The 25,663-nt window shown below is 37.3% G+C and overlaps 1 protein-coding gene across 6 annotated transcripts in view; it reads left to right on the top strand.

The window, feature by feature from the left end:
• Window positions 1–25,663, top strand: part of HDAC9 (histone deacetylase 9) — a 489,748-nt gene that overhangs the window by 275,396 nt on the left and 188,689 nt on the right. For 4 of the 6 annotated variants that reach the window (XM_072854172.1, XM_072854173.1, XM_072854174.1 and 1 more), the window contains 7 exons: window positions 1,220–1,351; window positions 4,195–4,310; window positions 10,035–10,157; window positions 12,081–12,128; window positions 12,570–12,780; window positions 13,195–13,412; window positions 21,956–22,225. In XM_072854172.1, coding sequence (XP_072710273.1) covers window positions 1,220–1,351; window positions 4,195–4,310; window positions 10,035–10,157; window positions 12,081–12,128; window positions 12,570–12,780; window positions 13,195–13,412; window positions 21,956–22,225 — 1,118 coding nt within the window. Of the gene's footprint in view, window positions 1–1,219; window positions 1,352–4,194; window positions 4,311–10,034; window positions 10,158–12,080; window positions 12,129–12,569; window positions 12,781–13,194; window positions 13,413–21,955; window positions 23,325–25,663 lie in introns of those variants that run through there. The other 2 variants (XM_072854177.1, XM_072854176.1) reach the window with 1 other exon arrangement.

Genomic DNA, 25,663 nt, shown 5'->3' with positions numbered 1-25,663 from the left:
GCGACTGCAGGTTACAGCAGTGCTCCGGCGGAGGTGCGGCCCCTTTGCTCTTGCGTGAGCTTTTCTAACGTCCCCATCCCTGAGGGAACAAGTGGGACAGCGGGAAACAGATGTGTGATATTACATGCTGGGCAGGGACTGGAATCAGAAGTGTAGGATTGAGTTCCTGCCTCAAAATGACAAATGGTATAATGCTGAATTGAATGAAGATTTCATTTATATTGTTTTTCTGCTAACTCTTGCTCCTTCTTTGGGGCCTGGCTTAGGTCTGTGCATAGGAGAGAGAACTGATCCCAGTTTCCAGCTCTCTCTATTTTGAGATATTCCTTAGCCAAGCCTCAGTTCCAGAAAGGGAAATATAAACAAATTCTATTCCACAATTATCTTTCGCTAGCTCTTAGCAGTCTGTTTGATAGAGGGTTTACTTAGAAGAACAGATAGATGAATACATGAAACATTTTATCATGCTAAAAATATCACAAAATAAAAAGCACAGCAGAGCTTCATCTCTGGCTTTCATATGAAAAGACTGTGTCCATTTAGGAAACAAAGGTGGAACTTGCCCAAGGTGCATTAAATATAATCCTAGGTTTTCTGGGAATCAATCCTACTTCTTTGTTTTCAGAGCATGTATTTTTCTGTGTAAATGTTCTTAGGACACTGTCGTAAATGTAGTAGTTTGGTGTGTTACTCAGAAAACATTGAAGTTCTGGGCCTAAAATTGCTGACCAAGAAATGTTCTGCCAGCAAGGCTTGTCGTAATTTATATTTCTAAGAGAAATCAAAAGGCACCAGTGGAGGCTTCTCTCTATTTCTGTCATCAGACCATAATCCAATTATAAGGTTCCAAGTTCAAGCTGTATTTCCATCCAAGTTTTCACCTACAAGAGAGATAAAAATGATGTAGAGTAAAAGTTGCATTCATCTCTAATTAACACTTATGATATTAACAATAACTAATGGGTAACTTCAGAGTTGAAATGGGATGAGAAAAATACTGGCATCCAAAGCTTTTCAGCTCTCTTCCTCTCTTTCCTAGCCTCCAATCTTAAATGGAGTTGTATGAGGAGCAGCAGGATGGCTGGGGAGGATGGGTGGTAAAATCTCTGCCTCCAAGCCCTCCTTGGATCAGATGAGGTCCTACAGGGAATGTCAGTGGTGTCTGACACAAAACAGTAATTGGATTTGTAATCATTTATTTTCTTCCCTTAATTTCCAGCTTCAGAGCCCAATTTGAAGGTACGTTCACGGTTAAAACAAAAGGTGACAGAAAGGAGAAGCAGTCCTTTACTCAGGAGGAAGGATGGAAATGTTGTCAGTTCATTCAAGAAGCGACTCTTCGAGGTGACAGGTAATTAAGAATGGAGAAATTCTGTATCAGCTGCAACTGCTCACAGAATAGTGGTGGTATTTTGGAATTGAAACTGCTGAACAAAAGGTTGTATCTTTTTTTTTTCTGCTGCTGAAAAGAAAACCATATTAAATAAATGGCTGTGTATAAATAGCTTGTAGTCTACACCTTTCTACCACTTACTAAAAAGTCATTGTCAATTTGAAAGCCATAGTTTCAAACCAGCTTGGAAACCAGCACTTTACAACAGCAAATACAAGAACAAATGAATGGTAGACTGTTGGCGGAAAGGGACATCAAAGGAGAAAACAAGAATAGTCTCTTCGCTTAATTTGTGTCTTCTGTACATGGGCAACATTTCGGGTCTTGCATCTCCCACTTGCCATTTCCCATGGAAAATGCAGATGCTAATACAAAGCGCAAAAACACCTATCTGGTATTACCTAGGTTAACCAAGGATATTTTGGACTCTTGTGTTTTGGCCCTATCCCTCTGGTTTCTCTTGTTTGAAAAGGTCAAGATTAGTTGGTTTTGATGTAAGGGCTCACTAAGCTGAAGAAAGAGTTGAGAAAAAAGAGAAGAAACAGTTGAAACGTTTAAATACTCAGTGGCATATTGTTGGTCATAGCAGATAGTAAGTATTCTTAGTAATTGAAAGGGAACTTTTAGCATGTAAAAATACAGAATTATGCACATGAGGGGGATTAAAAAGGGAAAAAGGCAAAATAAAAATTTGTAGTATTTGTTTTCAGTATTTTTCCTGCCCTTGAACTTAATAAGTGACAGGGTGGATGAACTGTGGATGCTAAAGCTTTCTTTCCATGTTTGGTATTGCAGAGTGGTAGATTTTTGTCACACATATTATTTTGTAGAATTGCACTCGAGTTCCCAAACAGCCTAAAGTCCTCTCATTTTTAGTCCTTAGGATTAGTATGCTGCCAAGGCCTTATCTGTTGATTTGAAATAAAAGAGCATTTACAGTATTTGGCCTCATTCTGATGTTTCTTGCTTTGACTTTGCATCATTATTTGGTAGCTTCATGGCTTGTTCAAGTGATGTTACAATCAGGCCCTATGTTTATGCAACCAACTGTTACTAGTCTGTCAGATATGTATCTGAATTCACTTGGTATATCAGAATTATGTCACACCAAGATGGAAATATAACACAACATGAACAAATTCACGTCAATGTTCCCATACATGCAATTCTCGTGACAACTTTTCACAGTATGTCATGTGTAAAACTGGGACATGGATGTGAATGTAAGTATGAAAGTAACTAAATAAGGTCATTTCCCTGTAAATTATTTCCAGATTAGAATTTTTTACAGCTAATTTATTATTTGAATTTGCTGAAGCTCTTAGGAGATTCTTGATCTCCATTTCCTTAGTTTTAGCTGATTTCTTTATATTTTGTACACTCACATGTAAGGTATAAAGTGAACTACTTATCCCAGGTATTTTTTTCGGCAGCCACTGAAAGAGCAGAAACCTGAAAATAAATGTGTTCTCTTCCTAGCTCCGATAATAATTCGGAGCCTTACAGATTGCCATTATAGTTATTAATATCAGCTATATGACATTTTGTACCTTTCCTAATCAATATTTCCCTGATCAAACATTTCTGGCTGAAGCCTGTTTCTCCTTTTTTTTTATTCTTTTAACTGAAAATAGCCCTTTATTTAAATGCCTATTTATATAAAAAGTGCTACGGTAATTTTTAGAAAACTGAGAAAAAAGAATAAGTTTGTGTTTCTGCTCTTCTATGAAAACTAGTGAGAAGAATATGATGCAAGAACTTTACCTGACCAGTTAGCGTAGCTGGGTACAGATTCACTTCAGTAAATCAGTCAGCTCTAGTAGGAAAGAGCAACAGGTCCAAGAAACAGCTAGGAAATCTCCCAGTAATTTCAGTCAAAGTGAGGATATATTTTTGCATGTGAACTGAGCCAGAGTGAAGAAGCAAAGAAGTGCCTATAGGATATTTACTGCCACATTTAAATATTAATTCTTTTAACTTCCTGAGTACTTTAATTTGAAAGCTATCACATGAAGCAGGCTTACCTCTACTAATGCTGTGCTCTTCCATCTTTAACCTTGTTAACTGTTTCCATTATATAAATTTAATTTGTATCAGTGTAGGCTTAGAATAACTCAATACAACAACATACAACGAGATCATCCTTTTCCCCTTTATCTTGACAGAACTTGGGAAATTTTAAATCAAGATAACATACAGCCTTTCAAATGCTATTTTAAGATTTTTGTATGCTGTAATATTCCTTCATATTTGTGCCAAAGGTGTAGTGAAAGTGGTGTATATTTTGCCATTAATACTTGCGTACGTAATGATTAGTCCACAATGGGCTCATCCCTTTCTAAACAGAAGGGAGATGGCAGTAGGCCTCATGAATTGATGACATGTTATCGTGACCTTTGCAAGCCTGCTATCTCTGTCATTTTGATCTCTCACAGAGGCAGGACTCTTTGCGATTAAAAAGAAAAGACTTTATTTTCTTTTTACTCATTACAAGTTCTAAGTATCTGCCTGATATTGAGTATCATACCATCTTTGTGGGGAAAAAAAATAGTAAATTCTTCCTTTGTGAAGCAGACAGATCAGAATGGGAAAGACCAAGAGTATCTTTCCTCATTAACGCTGTAAAAGGAAAACCAAAAGAAATGGAGGATGAATTAAAAATCTTTAACATAAGTAAATAGGATAATCGATAGATACTTTTCAACAGAAAAAAACCCCTGTGTCATAAAAAGTATACAATTAAACAAGATAATGTGTTCCTTTCCAGCGTGAAATTCGTGTATGCTTAATCTGTTTTTCAGAATCCTCAGTCAGTAGCAGCTCCCCTGGATCAGGTCCCAGTTCCCCAAGCAATGGTCCAACCAGCAGTATAACAGAAAATGAAACCTCAGTTTTGCCATCTAACATTCAAGCTGAGGTAAGACTCTCTCTTTATTGGGTAGACAATTGCTCAGATTTTAGGCTGGAGAGATTTGAAACTTCAATTTGATCATACAAGCAGAGTAATTGTAGATTATATAATTATCAGGGATACCAGGACACTGTAGGCTGACATCAGAATGTGTTATATATGAGATACATCTTTATATATGAGATGCATGTTCACGAGGTCGGCATATATGAGATGCATGTTCAGGAGACTCTTTGGTAACAAAAGTCCAAACAAAAGCAGCAGTAATGCTACTGGAAGAGTGGGAGGGAGCTATGGAAGGAACTTGGAAGCATCTCTGTTGCAGAACATTACCTTCTGGGATAACCTGAAGAGGTGCACAGTGCTGAACACTGATGAAGAACTTTCACATGCAAAAGAGTGATTTAGGCATTTGACCCTAACATATATGAGTTAAGGTGGTCCCAGGCTTAGATGACTGCTGAAGTAGATTTGTTTAATTACAGTATTGGAGTTAGGTGACTAAATCCTTTTTCACATCTGCCTTTTATTTCACTGTACCTCAGTTTCCTTCTCAGGGCAGTACTTACCAATGTAACTGACATGCCAGGAGTCTTGGATACTATTTTGTAAAGTGAGATTGTACACAGAAGGAATCTTAACTACTTGTTACTCTGTTTCATGCATACGTGCCTATAACAGCAGGAATGCAGATGGTAAATCAGTTGTGATAAACCTCATTTAGCATAGACGACATGCCTAAGTCATGCTTTCCGTGGCAATATTGTAAAGGGACAATAAACTAATGCAACTAAGAGAGAATCAAATTCGACAATATTCTGTATCCAGTGCCTACACTTACAGCAGTTCCTGCTTTGGTGGCAAAGTTTTCTATTAGTTGTTGGTTTATACTGTTTGTGTTAGAAAAATTGCATAAGAAAATGTGATTTAACAGAGTTTTAGCTAATGGAGCTATTTCTCCAGGTCAGTGGCAGGACATTCACCTCAAAAAAACCTGGAATGGGCAGTTCAACCTCCAGCAGTGACTTTTCCCCATAATGAATTAATTGTGTGTGTGAACTATGATCCAGGGGGCAGGTGGGTGACCTCTGCACACTGATTAGTAGCCTCTCTCTGGCCCGTAACCAAAAAGAAAAAAAAATTGCATTGATGGCTAACATGTGGTCTTGCCTCATAGCCCCTCTGTATGGGATTGCAAAGAAATGTAAATGATGCCAATAAGATCCATCATTTGGATTAGATTAGACCCTAGTTCAGTGGAATTAAATGGTATATTTTAATATTGGGAATGTTTTAGATAGATAGAAATTTGTAATATGTGGATGTTAATGCTGTATTAAACAGAAATCTTGTCCACTTGGATCTTGTATTGACTTGAGGATACTACAAAATGCAAAGGGAATAATGTCTCAGACTGATACACAGTGCTTGTTACTGGCATGTTATAGCTTCTGGACACTTGCCCACAGTGTTGAACCACCATCAGACATGCATACAATCTGGTCAGGCTGGCAATCTCTGTTTGGGGAGATTTGGAAAGGTTGTAGCAAGAACCAGCAGTTATATTCTGTTTATTAATAGAATACCGCATTGCATATCATTTGCTATTACTGTGCCAAACATAGAAGTTATAGCCCCATATACAATCACAGATGCTCAAATGAGCCTAAAAAGTTCCTTTAGAAGTTGGGCTCTGTGTGCTGGAGTCGGTCACTTAGCTCGCTGGAAGTGTGCTAAGAAGCTGAAACTACTGACTTCCATTTCTGGATCCAGTCGGGGATTTCTTTACCTCTCTGGTTACTTGACTCTTAATACTGTGGTCCTGTGGGCTGAAACATTTTTCCATAAATCTGAACTTCAGTGCATTTTGATTTCAGTGGGATTTTCTTTGGTAGTTTAACAGCAGCCAAACTGCTACATATCTCTTTTCTAGTTTAGGATTAGCTGCCAGCTCTCAAAGGCTATATATCTAATCAATTTTTCATCAGATACACAAAGTACAGAAGTTCTAATAATAGGATAAGTGTTCCAAAATCACCCAAAATATCACTTGGTTTGCTGTAATCCCGCATGACTCACATTGCTGTTGTTTCATAATCGTTGTTGTGACATTTGCAGTAAGTGTTGTGCTCATATCTGAGTGGGTGGATAGCTGCGGTTTTCATGGCAGCAAATAAAACACTTTTTGCTGGGGGAAAACAGGTTGCTATGACAGAGAGCCATTTACCAGTAAAACATGAGTCAATACCGTAAATGATTACACTCTAGTGCATAGACAGAATTAGAGCATTATCAGTAATGAAACAGATTTTTAGAGTATTTTTGCCATATCCATTTGAATAGCGAGACTTTTAAGTGGTTTACCCTCCAGAGCAGACAGTCTGCTGGGTAGACATTTACATTTTCTTGAATGAACAATGGTGCACTGCAAATGCTACATTTTTGCAGATAATCTTTTACTATCACAGTTCCCTTAACGGTAATTTCAGTACTATTTGTTAAAACACTGGTCTCATTATATGAAACTTGAAAGTTAAACTCAAGATTTTAATTGCACCTTATAAATAAAATGCTGTTTTTATTAGGCCCGGTTGTCTCCAGTATCATCAAGGTTCACCGCAGTAGCTATTTGTCTCTTGTAGCATGCCGTACACTTTCAGGTGACCTGCTGTGCTGGGGCTAAATCTTACTTGCATGAGAAATGCAAGCAGGATTGAGCCCCTGCACAGCACGTCCCTTGAGTTCAGAGGGGCAACCTGCTTTAGTCATGTGAAATGATTAATATTAGGCATTCACAGCCTGGTCAAAAGCCATTGAACGTAATGGAAAGTTTCCACTTGGTGTAAGCAGGCTTCAAATCATTTTCCTTCTCTTTCATTTGTGCTTTGCAGAGCAGCATTTCCTAGAATATCACCTGATTATACAGGAGACGTAAATGACATGCATGGTAGATAAACATGTACTTGATTTGTGCAACCCCACAGCACTATGTTTCTAATACTCAGCTCCTTGAGGTGTTCTTTGCAAGTGGCTAGTGGCAAAATGGGTAGGTTTCTGACTAGCTGGTGAGGTTTGCTTCAAGTATATGTGAAGAGAGTCTAATTAATTAGCAAAAAAACCCAAAAGCCTTAAGAAATAAGAATGTAATTGTGCATATTCAAAGCTTTGACAACCTTACTGTAACTCCACAATTTAGCAGTGTTAAAGCCAAACCATTTCCTCTTCCCCTCCTAATGTGTAAATGTGCATATAAACATGCACACATGAAATAGGTGTTCCTGCTTCTCAGCAGGTCCTGGTACCAAACCAGAAGTACAATAACTAATCATGGTTACTTGGTGATCATCATGTACTGTTACATTTAGTTATTGTAATCTATTTTAAGAAAGAGGGTAACTCCATTAACAGGATACTTTAAGCATCAGGAAGCAGGATCCATGGACCCAGTGAGTAAGTAAGTAGAGGAGCAAATAGGGCAGTTGCTCTTTAGGGTAATTTAGGTACCAATCCAAACCATCAAGTCTGCATGTAGGAGGAGGACCATGGCTTAGCCATTGTGCTGCCAAATGACACTGCTGGCAACTCCAGTTTGTGCCATTTCAAGGTATTGTCAACTGTGTAAAAAGAGAAGCTGCAGCTGGGGTCATGCAGTTGTGCCTCAGCATATGCAGGACCCTAATCTATGCAGGTGGGCTACTAAACTTTTTTTGAGAGATGAGGTTTAAGTGATGCTTAGGCTAATATTACCTGAAAATACTTTTAAAAATCAGTTACCTCCCCAAATGAAAATTACTGATTATTAGCAGTATTAAAAATTGGATGGAAATGCTCTTACTAATAAATTCCCATTTTAAACATTAAACTCCCATGGTACATAACGTGATTTATTCTGCCTCATGAAACCATCATGCCTGGCCTTAATGTGGGAACATGCTTTACTGCTAATACACCTTGTCACTGTTATGTTTGTTAATTCAATTCTTAGAAGGTAATAGTGGCTTACTGAAAACCAAAAAGGAAACATGCATTTTTGAAGTGGCTCTGTATAGATGCTGCAGTTGCTACAAATTTGATTATATCCTAGGAAGTACATTAGAGCTGCTGCAGTGTCCTTTTTCAGTTAAACCTTTGTAGTCTCCCTCAATAATATCTCCATACTCTCCATTTTATCCATGGTCAAAGGTGGATGTTGTCAAGGCAAGACACTGTTAGCCAGGAATTAATGTAATATACAAGTGAAGCTTCTTTTTTTCATATGCTAGCTGTTGACATTCCCTAGGTACCAAAAGAAAATTACAGAGATAGACTTCTACTGTTATTGTCTCAGTGATAGGTCGTATCTCCAAACAAACTGTATGAGGAAGGTTATGTTTTGGAATAACATCCTGTGTTTTTGTGCTTAACCACTTTTCATTGATGGTCTGAAGTTGCATTGTATTAGCACAAAGTATTTTACAAAGTTAATTGATATTCCAGGTTTGTCCAGGGGAAAATCTACAGCTCCCCACAACATGCTTGACAAGTTATTATATTTACTTTAGTCAAAGCCCGAGTGTGCAGTATCCCTCTTGGAGGTGGTCTATTATTGGAGTCCCATATGCTTTTTGTTTGGGAAGAAAGCAGTCACTGTGTCATACTGTTACACAGGGTATTCTTTTTCAAGGATGTTGTTCCCTTGGGGACCATATCATGCCAGAGTTCCTAAGTCTAATAAGACCTTTGTAGCTCTTATTGTGTTAAAGTTCTGGGAGGGAAGCAAGAGTTAAACAGAAAATGTAATTCAAGCAACTATACTAGACCACATGTTGAAAAACATGACTGTTAAAGCAGAAAGGCAAAGGCTTCAAAAAGATTCCTGTTGTGGTATTGTAACTTTTTATGTTTCTTCCCAGTTAATCTAGAATGGAAAGGCAGAGGGTAATCTTTGTAGAATGTCTGGTTTTACTTGACAGTAATTAAAAATATATCAGCAATTCCATGTCCTTGAAAATAGTATCACAAGGCTTCAAAAGAAGTGTTAAAGATTTTAACTTGAAGGGAATTAGGAAGACTGTGAGGGGTATCCCACCATCAGAGAACGATACGACGCTGGTTTTGTATATATGCATACAGAGAGAGACAGTATATTTTTTTAAATGGCAGATGTGGCAATCCGCCTCACTTCTACCCAAAATTCCCATGTCAGTGGAAGTAAATAATGTGCCTGAAACATCCCCATATCACAATCTGGGTAAGAAAATACATGGACTGGGTAGAAACCATATTTCATACCTTACAATAAAAAATATAATAATCACAGTAAAGTAAAGGTCTAATACATCCACATTCATGACACCTTTGATTCAGCTAGATATACTCCTTAATTCATTGGCTAAATTTCCACTGGGTTTCTAGCAGTGAAAGTGCAGTTGATGAGAAGAACTGATGTTGAGCTGATGAGAAGTTGATGAGAAGAGATGGTCTAGGAATCCTCAAGATTTTGGTTTTGCATGGAAATTTGATTTACTAACCAAGGAATAATCCCAGGCATATATCAGTTGTTTTCTTAAGAAAATAAATATCAGCAGCTTTTTCACAGGGAGAGTACTTTTCCTTATCTGGAACGCCATTGGGATGCAAACCAATGCATGATACATAACTGGCTTTCAATATAGCGGGATAACGAGGATAAAGTAACCGAGATAAAAAGCTTGGAGATTATACTTCTGTTGTTTTTCCCCTTTATTCCAGCATCTGGTTTCACAGCAACGCCTTTTGATACAGGATGAATCAGTGAACTTGTTGAGTCTGTACACATCCCCTTCTCTGCCCAACATTACCTTGGGACTTCCAGCAGTACAACCTCAAATCAGTGTAAGTGACCAGTCTCAAGCCTTCCTGTCTACTTTTGCTTCCAGAAAACCTACTTTCTGACTATTCTCTTTTTTTAGCATTTTGGAACGTAAGCAATTCAGAGGAGGAACCAGACCTTTCTTTGCATTGGGCAACATCTGAACATTTAAGGGCACAACTTGAAAGCAATAATCATTCTTAGTCGCAAATAAACAAGTGCCAGTGTGGCGCTTAGCTAAGTATGGGCCACGTGCATTGCATTTATGTCTGCAAATCAGATAACAGATTTCAGACATGGTGAGAAGTATATGAGGAGATAATTTAGTATAAAAGTTCAAATTATATGATCACCCGTACCTGGTAAAGTACAGCACCTGTAACTTTATATGAGATTCCAGTAGCAACCTAAGCTGATCTGGAGCATAGTAGGGGAAGAATCTAGTATTCCTGCAGCTAGGTTTGTTATTTGAGGGGTGTGCTATCAATCAGACCAATAAAATCGGTGATATGTGAACAACACTTAATATTTTAATGACAAGTTATGTTCATATGCCTTCTGTTCAGTGTGCAGCAATCACCTTTATTTAGAGCTAAATGTTAAATTAATATGTGAAATGTGTGAAAACACAGACATAGTATGTATGGAAATCCATGCTGCTGGATAAGGATCTTTAGATTGAGACCAAGTTACAGTAACCTAGAGGTGAAATCTGAGGCTCAGTAAAATATCTGAAAATTTTGCCACTGATCAAAACTTACCTTTTCTGATTTCCAGCAAAAAATGTAAAAATCGGATATAAGTTATATGGTGGTTCTATACAACAGTGTATAAATTCTGAAGAAATTTTAGCAATTTAAATTTCTTAGAATGTGAATTGGTAGCTTCTATAAAAATACTAGGGGAGTAAGTACAGCTTTCCATGGTGTTAAAAAAAAATAATCTGTACAATCCACTATGGTTTGTAATAAATGCTACTTAATTCTAGTGCTAAATGTAGTTTCAAGTTAAAGTTTCATGTTATTTCGTGGCTTTTTCGGTACATTTACTGTTCTCACCAATAATATATTGCTGCAATACAACATTTTAACGTCAGATTTAGATCTTTGCAAAGAAAATTGTGTAAGCTTTAAATCAGTTCTCTCAAAGCCTTTCATGAGATATTTATAAGCAAATTATTGTTTTTAAGGGATGGAAAAATGGAACTGATCATGAAAAGTAGTGCCTACTTTTCCAGACGATATCATCAAAAATTTCTTAGCTATTTCACAAAAAATATAACTAGCTTCAAGTAATTTTATAACATTAAAATGGAAATGGAAATATGTTTAATTTTCTCACTTGAATCATAGGAGCTTTTGATGTGGCCAGCTAGCACCAAATATTACTTTTGGTATTAGAAAAAACAAAGGGGTTGATTTATGCAAGTAATGTTTATTTCTGTTACCAGAACAAGAAGTTGCAAATTGAATGTAAAGTTTACTTTGGTGTTTGTTTTTCAGGAAAGGATGATAGCAGAGTGTGAAGTAAGCGTACACCCAAAAAATATTAGTGAAAACCTTGCTTTGTCTCATTAGAACTTACGGAATTTAGATTATGAGAGATACTGGTTTTACCATGACATAGCATAAGTGGTTATCTGCAAGCCTCAACATGCTTATTTCTTAGTTTATTATTCTTGCTGTAAAAATTGTTATTCTGCTTTGACTGCTCTTTTAAGAAATAATTTTTTTTTAAACTAGACAAAGAACAAAGAAATAAAAATTACATTTGCAGTGCTGAAGGGCCAAAACTTCCAAAAGCTTTAAATCAATAACTGTGCAATTTATAAGGACGCTTTAAAATGCCACACACATACAACAGCTCTTTATGATTCTGTAGATGAGAGTTTAACTATACAAATTTACTTTGCAAAGGGTAAAACTTACATTTGTGCTGTCCTTCAGGGAGTCAGGGAGTGCTCCAGGAAAAGTAATAGCTTCCCACTACTACAGGTAATTATTTTGTTTTGCTGATTGGCTTGCTGTCTGATGGAAAGTTATGTGAAAAACCAAGCCTTGCCTGTTCCAAACTTAATGGAAACTATTTCCTCTGATCCCCTATTTTCCTGTGCAGGAGGCTGTGGGAAGGTCTTTAGGAATTTTAAGGATAGGTCCTGTCTTTTCATTAATAATGTTCTAACTAGTAGTTCTTTATGCTTTGGCTTTTATTACTGATTTTTTCCAAGTGGTTTCATTACTCAGTTTCTCACAGTGTTACATTTAACTGGCATGTTCTTCCTCCCTTTTCATCTCACAGTCAAAGTGTAAGATAGGGATGTTAACCTTTTCTTCTGTATTTATTCATAAAGTATGGCATAAGACCATCTAATAAGGCGGAGATATAAATGGCCAGGTCTATGAAAAGTATTTACCAGTGCCGTTGTTCTTTGACAGGCTTCATCGTCATTCAAAGAAAAGCAGAAGGGGGACACCCAGTCACTCAGACAAGGAGTGGCCTTGGCTGGACAGTATGGGGGGAACATTCCTCCGGCCTCACCTCATCCTCATGTTGCTTTGGAGGGAAAGCCAAATAGCAGCCACCAAGCTCTCTTGCAACATCTGTTACTGAAAGAACAAATGAGACAGCAAAAACTTCTTGTGACTGGTAATGATCAAGCCTTCAACACAATAATAATCTAAGATGTTTTTGATGGCATTTGTATTCACATTAAACTAAATATGGTAATACAGATACTATACATCCTAACTGTTGGGAAAAGTGGAAGGGTGGGAGAAAAAAGGACAGGATCTTTGTTTTCCTCCTTTAGTGATTCTGCTCCAGTCTGTTAGCCTGAAAGAATTCAGTGATTGCAGAAAAGAGAAAATGATTACTTCATCACATTCTTTTGCAGCTGCTGAGCTTCCCAGCGTGGCAAGGCACGTGGTACATATCCCACTGCATCAGCACTGATGCAAAGTTCTGCAATATACACCCCTCTTCTCACTGAAAGCTTTCTCTCCTATTAGAACTATTAGTTTGTTGTTCTTCACACAGGAGTGAAATGTCCCTGTTTTGCAGGAGCAGTTCCTCTTCATCCACAGTCTCCTTTAGCAGTGAAGGAGAGAGTCTCACCTGGCATAAGAGCTGCCCACAGACTGCCTCGTCACAGGCCACTGAATCGAACCCAGTCAGCTCCTCTTCCTCAGAGTACTTTGGCCCAGCTGGTCATCCAGCAGCAACATCAACAATTTTTGGAGAAGCAGAAACAGTACCAGCAGCAGATCCACATGAATAAGGTGAGTTCTCAAAGTAAGGAATTTCCAATAAACGTAAAGGTTGAAAACTAATAAGGAGGTTTAGGTATTGGTGCCATGTGGTCATGGACAGTAGACAGGTTCTTGCACGGGTATCTTGTTTATACATAGTTGGTGTATACATTTGTATAGATCTCCATTTTCAGGTTCTGAAATAAGCTATGAAGGTAATTTGTGGTTCTTGACATCAGTAAGAATACAATTCAACAAAATAGAGTTCAAAGCAGGTTTAAATTACAGGTGGTTTCCTGTTGAATGGTAAATGATGCCTTAAAGATTACTAGATTTCTATCCAACTTTTTAATGTGCACTTTTGAGCTTCAGCAATCATTCCATTCAACTGCCTTTGCATTGTAGTTTAAGCTTTCTCATTGTGGACTAGTATGTGGAGTAAATCTATAACTCATTTGAACTCAATCAGCTGATTAAATTTATCTTTTTTGTGTAAGAAACTTATTAAACACCTAGATAAAATTTTAATCAGCTTTTATCAAACCAAATTTTTCTCTGTAAGTCAATTAGTAACATGAAAGTTTGTTATCTATATGGCGATATAAAATTACCATATAAGGAGAAAGAGAAGAATGTGCTATTGCTAACATCAGATACAGAGTTGAATTGTGCCCCTCTTTCCCTATAGAGTAACATCTTATTCTGAGGGGGGGAAAAGAAGAAAAGGGACCATCCATTAATAAACAAAGAGCAGCAGAATCTGAATAGATTTATCAGGAGCTAATGCTTCTACAGCAAATGTGATGCTGTTCCCCGCTCTAAAATGAAGATGTGCAAGTGATGAAATGCTTTTATCTGGAGAATGTTTTTCTGCACTTATTACATAGCTTTCCAAAAGTTGTTTGCTGGAGCTCCTCTAGTAATTCAAAGATATTAATCATGGATCTTTAGTTGTCTTCTTTTGTTTGAGGGTTACTTAATAACTATATATAAGAGTCAATGGCAAAGAAGAAAAGATGAAAAGCGGGCATTCATCCCTTGAACCTAAGAGGAAAAAAAAAAAAAAAATCAATCCACCTTGCTGGGTGAACTTCCCAGGGGGTACTGATTCTTTGGAATCTACTAAGAATTCCCAACAAAATTAGAAACAAACCTAGAGTTTAAGTACATAGTTTGTACAGTGGTTTGGTTATTAAATCTTGCCTTAATTAGGAAAAATGAAGACCAGAAAACTTCAAAGTTCAGAGCTGATCCTTGCATGTTAACCCCTCTCAGCTTGGGTGTTTTGATTACTCAACTAGGACTCCAGTTGGCTTTTCTTTGAGTATGCATTCCATATGTTTAATCAAGATGGCATATGTATATCTCGTAGCCTCAGGTTTTGAAAATATTTCACCTGCCCTCAATTGTCTGAAGAGAAAATAATTTTTACCGGTAAAGTACTGAGTCTTTGTGCTGTTTGTGGGTATTCACTACAAACCAATCAGTTCATGCATTCCTCACAAAGCAAAGAACCCCACTGATATGTTTTTGTTAGATCATATGCTTATTGAAATAAATTCTACCATAGCATTTGGGGATATGTGCTGTGGCATATAGTTAGGTTTGTCCTGAATGTGAAAATTAAACTTGAGTTGCATAAACATATTCCTAGTCACATAGGACTAGGAATGCATTGCACCTCACAAGAGCTAGGCTGGATAAGGAAGTAAAAAGACTGCAGTTGCTTTGGGATAATGCTTGTTTCAGTAACTTTTTTTCTGAGTTAAACTGCAATTAAAATATATGTTAAGGAGAATAATTCACTCTCATAGGTGAAATACGCTTTCATTCTCACATGGTTATTTGTGATAAAGAGACAAAACAATTCCTTCTTTTAAAACCTAGTGAACCTAGCTTTTATTCTCTACAGTATAGATTATACACATATGCAGATAGTAGAAATTTAAGTTTATCCTAGGGTCTTTCGCTGCCTTGAACCTCCATAACCTACTTCCTTTGCCCCAATAGCTTCTCAGTCTCCTTTATCCCTACCCGCAGAGCAGCTAGCCTTCATCAGGAGCACAGTAACTCATCAGAGCAGAAAACACCTAAGGAGGAATAGGATCGTGCTGCAGCCACAGAAGCACTGGGTTATCTGAGAATGTGGGTGGTTTATTAGACTTTACAGTTTGCAGCATCTAGGTTCTTCTACAGCACCATTCTTAGAAGAACCGTTCCAATGAATAGTACAGAAAAATGTCGGTGCTCTAATCATGTATCTGTCCTCTGCAAGTATACAGAAAGCCAGGGGCCTTTCTTACATACTTAAAAGAAGAAACCTGATTTTTAAAAACTGGAATTTAAGGGTAGCCCATAGACAAGAGAGTGAGAAAAGACCAAATCATGGAGTGGCTTTTAAGTACTGAATTTAAAACTATATTCTTTAACCCTTTAACTTAAAGGTTCAGATTGAACACCTGTGCCTACATTAGGTTTGTGAACTCTGCTAGCATGGTGGAATATACTTTGTTCAATCTTAAAACTTGCCACTATTTGCAGTTAAAGTTATTTGTTCATTATAAAATTTGCATGGCTTTACAGTCAAACTTAAACTCGGCAAAGCAGAGTTATTTGAACCTTAAAACAGTAGATATTCTAGACCATGTAGCAAAGGAACCCAATATCTTCTCATTTCTTAGGATAAGTTTGGGCATGTATCAAGTGAATACATACACGTGTTATTTTCCATTGTTTTGTCCCTTACTCTTCTGTTCATAGGCTGTATAATGAAATCTGAACAGAGGTATAATTCCCTCCTTTTCAGTCATGAAAAATGCAGGGGTTTTTTAACAAGGAATACTCATTCTCTTAAATGTTTTGGTGAGAAAGACCAGAACCGTTTTAAGCTGACAAGACTATGAAATACCAATTGATCAAGAGCGTAGAACAAGTTAATGTCTTCTTTTTCTTTTTCTTTTCCATTTCTCTTTCCTTTTTTCCTTATGTTTAGGATTTCAAGTACTTAAGGCTTTAATAGATTTCAACTGAACCCTGTATTTGAACGTTTGCCCTGAACTAAGATGATATGGCATGTGTCAGCACTCCCTGAAAACTGTTTTTGGTCAGATCTTTTTGGTGGACATATAGGTGAATCTCGCTGTAACAACAAAAAGAGGAAGAAAGCAAGTTTCTCCATACCCCACTGATCTTGTTTTTAAAAAGCCATATCTTTTCTTTGATAAAAGAATATACTTCAGCAGCCAGCCAGTGCTGCTGTGAGGGTGATAACAAGCAAAATCTAACATAGGTCAGAGGTAAAGAATTCCCCTGGATCATTTCCATTCTGAAAAGAAACAAATCATTGCCAAGAGGTGTGCCTCTGTCCTTAATAACAAAGAGAAGATCCCCTATGGATTATTTCTGGTCAGCTGTCAGATGCCAGGCTTTTGATGTGGGAAACGGTATACGTCTCCACTGAAGTCTGACATTTATACCTGCGGGATCTAGTACGCTGACCTTCTGAAAACATTCTGCAAATGTTGACATCCCATCCAAAAGTAGGTAGAAACCCTCGTCCCAGCTTTCTGGGGAAAAAATAGTAATGAATGTGAAGTAACCTGAACTCTGCTTGTCTTAGGGAAGATCGGCTTTGCTGTTGTCAGCTTTAATATACTTCTGTCCAAATGACAGCTTATTTCCTCATAAGGCCCTTTGATCACCATTGCAGATCTTCATTCTGCTCAATAAAGGGAGTCCAAAGTCTGAAACCCCCAGTTAAAATTATTGCAATCGGGTACCAAAAGACCAGTACTACAATAAAAACCTTAAAATCTTGATGATATTTGTGTATCTCTGTATCTAGAAAGCTTTGACCCTGCCACTTGCAGAAAAAAGGGTGATTTTGATGTAACTAATGTAAGTGCAAAGCCCCTAGCAGAAGTCTGCGTTCAAGAAAATCTCAGAAATCATAAGTGAAGAGTACGTGAACAAAGCCTTCTGTCTTTAAAGGTTATTTTTGTCATGTATGGTGAATAAAGGCCCCCCTTCACTGAAGCAAAACTAGCACTATCTTCATTGGGACCAAGATTTTATTTGATCAGTGTGGGAACCCTACATGTGTTCTTAAAAGAATGTATTCATAGCATTTTGACAATTTGTTTTCAATGGTAAAATCCTCCTCTGTATTGGAGTAGTAAAGGTTAAAATAATGGGGCAGTTGGTAGTGTGCAGTAAAGTATGGGAGCAGTATCGATAATGTTAAAGCTTAGATAAGGGGTACCTGAATTTCAGTTTTCATTCCAGGCTGTTAATTGGTTTAAAGCATCTTCGTACAGGGAACCAGTGACTAGGCAAGACTGTGAGGTAAAAAATCCGTGACAAAAAATATATAGGAAGTGAAAATTTGTTAGTGCTTTGGATGGTGATAATAATTGACCTATATCTGTTAATAAAAAATGAAAAATAATACGGAAGTTTCTGTTGATTTATTGATGGAAAAAATAGGAAGATTATCTGTTGTCAATAGGAATACTGAAAAGATACATTTAACTCCAGATTAATCATTCACTTCTCTGAATGATATTTAATGAAATATGGAAGACTGCATCAGGTTCAGCTGGAGTAAATGAATCTGATTTCATTAACCATATGACAACTGAGGTTTTGGCTTTCTAGCTTACACATCTGACTAGCATCTTCTGAAGGTGAGAGGTAGCACATTTCGTCTTTCAAATATTGCTTTTAGCAGGGGATTATTTGGACAAAACTATAGCAACAGTTGACTGTGTTTGGAACTGAAAAATGCCCAGAGCATTTTCTCCTTTATTGAGAACTAATGTTTAAACCATAATGCAGAAGAGTGATTTTGAAAGATAAATACATCCCTTAGAAACATTGTACTACATGACTAACAGAGACAACAGTAAGCAGGTGCCAAGTTGTTTCCGTACAGCTAACAACATACGTATCTGGTCAAAGTAATCTGATAGCCACAGGAGAGAAGGAGAAAAAGTGTGTTCCATAAGTGTATACATCAGTTCTTAGAAACAACTGCCATGTATTTAAAATGAACAGTTAATTAAGGGAATAAATGTATGGGGTGGCTGTGCAGGATTTTGTGCTTTGTCTCTTTGTAAAGACATTTTATTTAAAATATTGTATTTTACAAGAGCTTATCATTACAAAGGAGAAACAAAGGCAGGGGCTGTGACTGAAGGACCTATAAAATGGTCTGTTGCAATGTCCAGATTATTAGTACTTAGTCTTCCATTTCTCTGTACAAGTAAGCAGGTTAGATTGTGTTTGATGTCTTTTTTGGTTGGACTCTTGCAGTTATACAATGGAGTTGATGTCTGTAAATGCTTCCTCTCCTGCTGCCACTATTTACTTTGGCTCATGCATATCCCTTACAGTTTAATTTCCTGAAAATAAAAGGAAAAAAATATAGGCTACATTAGCATGAAACCATTTTTTTGAGTGTCTCCTTTAGTTGCAATAGCGATAACAGTAAAGTGTACTGGTTAAAGAAGACCAATCTGTACAACGCTAATTTATTAGTGAAATAAACCATGGTTTTATTATTATTTTTAAATGTAGTCTTATTAAAACTCAGACTAAGCAATCACTTTTTCAAAATCAAAAATATGCATTAAAATGAGGAGAAAGTCCTGCATGTACCTACAGATAAATTCAGAAAAAAATGGTAAGTGGGGATTTAAAGTGAAAAATTTAAACATTAAGTGTAAGCAGAAGTATACAGCTGCACAGTGAAAGGACTTGAGCAGTGTTTCATTCAGGACTCATTTTCTGCTATGTAATCCAGCTTTAGATAGAGAGATAAGATAGAAATACTGACTCTAAACTGATATATTTGCATGTCTCCAGATACATAATTTTCCACAGTAGTACCAGGAGATACAATATAAAATAAGTTGTTTCTGACTTAGGAGAACTGAACAGTCTCCTGGTAATGCTACTAATGTAATTACTGGAGTAAGACGGGGCCAAGCTGCCTTTAAAAACCACTTTAACAAATATGAAAGCATGATGGTGATACAGAGAAAGCAGTCAGCTGTGGCTTAGCAGACTGAGCAGCAGGAGTGAGTGGGTGGGTGTCCCCCTTGCCATGCACTCATTTTTATCATGTGCATCGTATGAGAGGACATGACTATAGTGTCACATAGCCCTTTGCCTGAGGCTTAGTTAAAGTCACAGTGTAAAGGATGTTTTTAGTAAGATTTTTCAGTAAAGATGATAATGTGAATGCACTTTGTAAAATCTACTGTGTAAATATATAAAGACTTTCATTTCACAGAGTTTTAGAAAATTTAATTTGTTTAGCTCCTCCTGCCGCCAAAGTCTGGAGCAAATCGCCTGCTGACTTCCATGGTGTGGGAGCAGGCCCCAAAACAGGAACACTGCAAATTGAAATGCACACAAATGCCACTGTTGTCTCCGCAGCCCCCTTACGTGTGCTTGTATCACTCCACTGATTACATGCAAAAAGCGTTTGAAGGTGTTCCACGTATAGATTATATACTGCAGTCCATCATGTGTTGCCTCAGAAAGCGCAGCAGCAGATCTGTGCCATACAGCAGCATGAAGAAGAAAGAGCCTGACATAAAAGTGAAAAAGCATAAAAGAAAGGAGAGCAGTAATGAGCTAAATATGTGTCTTAACTTTGCTGTGGACATGCACTCATTTTCTCTTGGCTTCCCCTCCAGAATAACCCACCTGATGTCAAGTAACTGGCACATGGAATGGTTTACAGATGGATCAGCATCAGTGACTCTCGTAGCTGTATATGATTATCTGTCACACAGATGTTTCAGCTTGTATTTGCTTGCTAGCAGCCAGCCAAGTGGCCAGACCTGCCTTTCTTTTCTTGCTTGAGGAGTAGAGAGGGCTCGCCCACAGATGTTTAAATGACAGAGAGGAGCGTACCCGAGCTGAATACACGTAGTTAGCGTCAGTGCCTTCTTGGTCAGCATCATCCCCTGAGAAACAACTGGAAAAGATTTATGGGTTTGATCTGAGAAATTTTCCAGATGCTGCTTAATAAAAGGAGACACTCTGCATTAGTTGCAGTAGTAAGGATTCCCCAGCTTAGAGCATGCCACCTGCAGCATGCAGGATACACATGTTGTGATTTGCCAGTTACTACAGTAATGAAAAGGGATTTTTTGTTTGTTTCGTTTTCGTTAGCCATTAAACTCCCATTAAACTCCCCAAAAATGAAGGTTTGCTGTGACCGAAGCCCGTAGGCTTCCACTGTGGAATTTGTTTCTCCACTGATGAGAGGCATATGCATCAGAGCATCAACTGGAACTGCACAAACAGATCTTTCAACTCTTCTTGTTGACTTTGTGGGAGTTCCTGAATCCAGATGTAGCTTCTTGATCATAGTTTACATGACAACCCTGCCCTTCACTAGGGTGGCATTAGCAAGCAGAATGAAACTAGACGGTCCACAGTTTGTGACAAAAATAGCTATACTGAAACCATCCAGTAACTCAGCATATAACACTAGCCAAAACTCAGTTTGAAAGACTTGATAGTTGGGGGTGGGGGGAGGCAGACAGGAAGAGGAAAGTATGTAAGAGTAATGGTAGAAGGTGGTTTTTTCCCCTCTCAGTATATTTGACCTTGGTGATACAGATCAGTATTTGCTTGAAATCAAGTGGGCCAGTTGAAAAAATGATAATTACTCACTTGACCCTGCAGATCCTTATTCACATGTCTGATTTGTGCCTCTTTCAACAAAGTGGGAATTTTTTTCAGTTTTGGCTTTTTGGATTACATTTGGACTAGTTTGGAACACATTTCCTGCATCTTAAATAGTAAAACATAAACTGTACTTGCTTGCAACACTGAGGCATCTGGCACCTCAGCAGAGCTTTACAATAGCAGTTAATGGTGTAAAAACAGTATTTTCTGGGTAGCTGTGTTAGATCATCACTGCTGAAACAGGGATACCTGTACTGTGCGTGACAAAAACTAAAGTCTTTCCAGTCACAGACAGACATGCTTGTAGTCTCTTTGTGCCACAGGAGAGGTGACTAACAGCAGCTCTTTGTCACCTCTCCTTTGTTGACTTTTAGTGCCTTCATATTTAACTGATACAGAAGCTTGTGTGAGTATTCCCTAATTTGCTTGTAGCAAAATATTAACCAGATTAATAGTTTTCTTACGTCTTAGAGTTCTTTTATTATTTTGCGTTGTGGAAAACGAACTGTAATATAGTTAAAGAAATTTCTGCATTTATGTTTGAAGAGTATGAAGGGAGACTAATTTCTCTTGATTACGAGCTGTAACAGTGTGACAGATGTGTAACGTTTTCATTATTCTATCTTATTTTTAGGTTAGTATTACTGTATAGCGCGCTCTACATATATGGTATTTTCTACTGCAGAATAACAAGTGACCTTTTGCTTAGGAACTTTGGTTCTTTTTTGCCTGTACATTAATATTTTAGCAATGCATAGCTACCTGGGTTTGCTGTGGAAGCTTTAATTTTGTCAGTGCAAATGCACATATCGATGTTTGGCATCGGGCAAAGGAGGCAATAACTGTTCCCCCCCTTTTTTTTCCAGATGCTCTCTAAATCCATTGAGCAGCTCAAGCAGCCTGGCAGTCACTTGGAGGAAGCTGAAGAAGAGCTTCACGGAGATCACTCGATGCAGGAAGAGCAAGCTCCTGCCAGCGGTGCCAGCGTTAGGGCTGAGAGCAGCAGTGCTGGTGTGGATGACAGAATAGGACAGCAGGTGGGGGCTGTGAAAGTCAAAGAGGAGCCACCGGACAGTGATGAGGATGTTCAAACCCAGCAAATGGAATCTGGGGAGCAAGCTGCTTTTATGCAACAGGTAATAGGCAAAGATTTAGCTCCAGGATTTGTAATTAAGGTTATTATCTGAACATCACATGCGTTTTCTAGGCTTTGATAAGCAATGTTTTGATTCACTGATCTAGCAAATCCTGATTTTCCGGTCAAAGAATTTAACAAAGGCAGAAGTGTTGCATGCACACTTGAAAACATAGTGAAGCTCATCCTTATGGCCACTAATTGAGAAAATACCTGTTGCAGTCAATTATTCTACGTAAATCTTTGCATAATAGCTGATAGACTTTGTATTAGCCCAGGATTACATTACATCGTTTAGTTCTAGTGAAAGAGAACTCATATCACCTAGCTTGTTGAGATCAGCAATTGCTGGAATTAGTTTCCAGACCTGATTGATGAAACATTCTTCTTCTCTGATTTTGAATCCTCTGACTTTTGCTTTCAGCTATCTGTATATACTGTATCATACTGTAGTCTTGAACACTGTTAACGTTAGGGTATTTTTTCCCCAGGAGACAGGTACTGACTGCTATATCAGTGGTCCCAGGCTGGTGTATAATTTAGAGAAGAATACAAGGTGGATGTAAAGAGGCAAGGCAAGGCACTGTTTAAAAATTGCGTTGTTTTCTTTTTTGCACTGCTTAGTTAATTTTTCATTCTGTCTTATTTGATGATACTGTCCACAGAGACATCCTTAAGTGAAGCAGATGCAAATGCTGGTGAGAAGCAAAATGCAGCATTAGGTTCCAATCAGTTATTAGGATATTGCAGGAAAAGCACAGAACTCTTATCATTATCATGTGATATCCACTCACTTCTTTATTTTTTTTAAATAAAGACTAATCATACGATATCGCATAACCTTTACCGCTAGGTTTCATGGACAAATACTAAAGTAACGACTGTGCATAAAACGCCAACTTGGCAAAAGGAAGCTTCAGATTGTCGGTGAGCATTTCGCCAAAGCTGAAAAGCTCAGTGCATTTGTGCAGCCAGCGAGCTGGTGTCCCTTTCCGTTGCTGTAAGATCAGGCAGAGCAAGGCTGGATGCAGTGGAAGGCCCTGTTTATTTAAGTCGCTACTTTGTCAGGTCCCCGCTGTTCTCCAGCAGAAAAGTGATTTGGGGGGGGGGGGGGCAGGAAATGCCTTATGGAAACAGGAAGCCCAAGTGATTCATGTGCTGAGGAATGCGGGGCGGGGAGGGGGGACGGGGACGGGGCAGCGCTCCCTCTGTTTTTAAAGGCACTCTATGAATTGATTTATTGTCAAAGAAAATAACAAAGCGAGTAGGGAAATTGTTAAGGAAGCTTTCCAGTGAAACATTTCCTTCATATTCCCTTTTGATATGTTTACCTTGTTTTATAGGTTTACTTTTGTTAAGCTAGTTAAAGATTCATTGTATTAAGATCCCCTTTAATATGGATAATCCCAAACTGACCTGGAATCCTTGTCAGGTTTTTTTTTCTATTAAAAATATTTATATTTCTAAAGCTGAGGTATTTTAAGGTGCAGTATCCTATTTCAAAAGAGATAGCTGTTTTGCCAAATGTAGAAATTGTTCTAAAATATGTTATTAGGATGTGTTGTTTACATTATGCTCTAATACTATTAAATCTCTTATAAAATGTTGCAGCTTTTAAAGATACATTATCCTTTTTCCTAGAAGATCTCCAAACAAATGACTAAATAGTTGTTATAAAATGAAAGGCCTCCTGAAACGCAAAGATCATCTTAGATAGGAAAGACTTATTAATTGAGAAAATACAGGTGATTTTTATGTGCTCTTCATATTTGAACAGAAGTCTTTCTCCTTCTTGGATGAAAAAAAATCACATTCAAAAAGCGAAGCATATAAAAATGAAATTATGTGTTTTTCCCATTCTGTACAATTTTAATTTTCTTTGAAACCTAAGTTCAGCCTCATCAAAAAGGGATAGTGCATCTTTTAAAATACATTTTATTTGGGGAGAAACTTGCAAATGAGAAGACTTTTGTACAATATCACTTCAAAGACATGTATTCACAAAGGACAAAAGATATTTTTATAACGTCATTCAGGTGAGAAACCCCAACATATTAGTGAACTTTAATTTCAGAGTCTTTCAAATTTGGATAAAATTAAAATAAAGAAACTACCTGGAACCAGTGAAAAGGAAAACTGGGTTTAAACAACCACATTTCTAATTGATAATTGTCTCTGACATTTTAAATCTACTGTATTTATTATAATTTACACCCTTAGAGGTGATCTCCTGTTTTGTGTTGTAAATATATTCTGTTTGTATGTTCCCTTTTTTTGCCTTCTGGTATAAGTCTCTTCCTTTCTCAAATAAAGTTTTTTTTTAAAAGATCCCCTTTCAGATATCTGACTTTGTGTAAAGTTGATAACTTAGTTGTGCTTTTGCTTTGTATAACCAAATACATTTGCTACACATTGTTGAAACAATCCAAGCTTTCAGGAGCAAGGTTTTTATTACATGATTCTTACAATGATTACACAAAGTCTTTTTTTGGTCACTTGTTTTATCCTACATCAGCCATTATAAGTTTTAGTGAATGTGTAAATAGTATTATTGCATGCTCATTTTCCCATCATGGCATCTGTCTTGAACACGTGATCATATATTGTACCATATAGGAAAGGTAAAGGTGAATCCCAGTTTCTTGGCTCCTAATTATCCAAAGTTCAGATGAACTGAAATAATTTCCATGACATTTACTAAAATCTGCCTAGAACCCAAAAGGTGTTGATCTGAAACTGTGCTTATACTGATCTCTTTGATGTTCCTCAAGACCTTTGCAAAACTAGAGTCCACTTGTAAATATGCTGGGGAGGAGGGAATCCACAAACTTTGCAGACTTTAAAGCAATTGTGTAAGACAGTGAAGTCCTGCTTTAGAAACACCTAAGCGCTCTTCCTTGAAGATGTTAAATGTTTGACTGGTTTGTGACACTTCCTGAACTTTGCTTCAGACCTACAGAGAGAAATAGTTTGTACTGCAAACATATCTCTGTTGCTAAAATATGTGGAGTTATTACTACCAAAAGAGTTCAGATAATTGTTACATTCTAGATCTTCTAACTGTTCATTTAAATTGCAAAGGCTCTTAACAGCTTCAATTCTGGTATAATTTTAACTAAAATAAAATGCTTTCAGCAACATAAGTATGTGAGAAAAAATATTTCTGTAAATCAAATTTAATTATTTTCAGTGATATAACAACAAAGTTTCATCAGTCATACACAAAAAAAAATTAGATAAAAAGTCAAGTTTTATGTTAGGAAACTTAAGTAGCATTAACAGTATAACATTATACTGCTTGCCCTGTTGATTATTATGTATTTAGAATTTTGTGCCTATAAGTAAATCACGCTTTCAACAGGGATTTTATTGAGATGCCTTTTGTTTAAATACTCATGTTGGAATTAGAAGAGCAGCCATAAATGTTTTCAATTTACAA

This window comes from Ciconia boyciana, chromosome 2 (assembly GCF_034638445.1).
Source record: "Ciconia boyciana chromosome 2, ASM3463844v1, whole genome shotgun sequence".
NCBI lineage: Eukaryota > Metazoa > Chordata > Aves > Ciconiiformes > Ciconiidae > Ciconia > Ciconia boyciana.
This window is presented reverse-complemented; position numbering and strand designations above follow the sequence as displayed.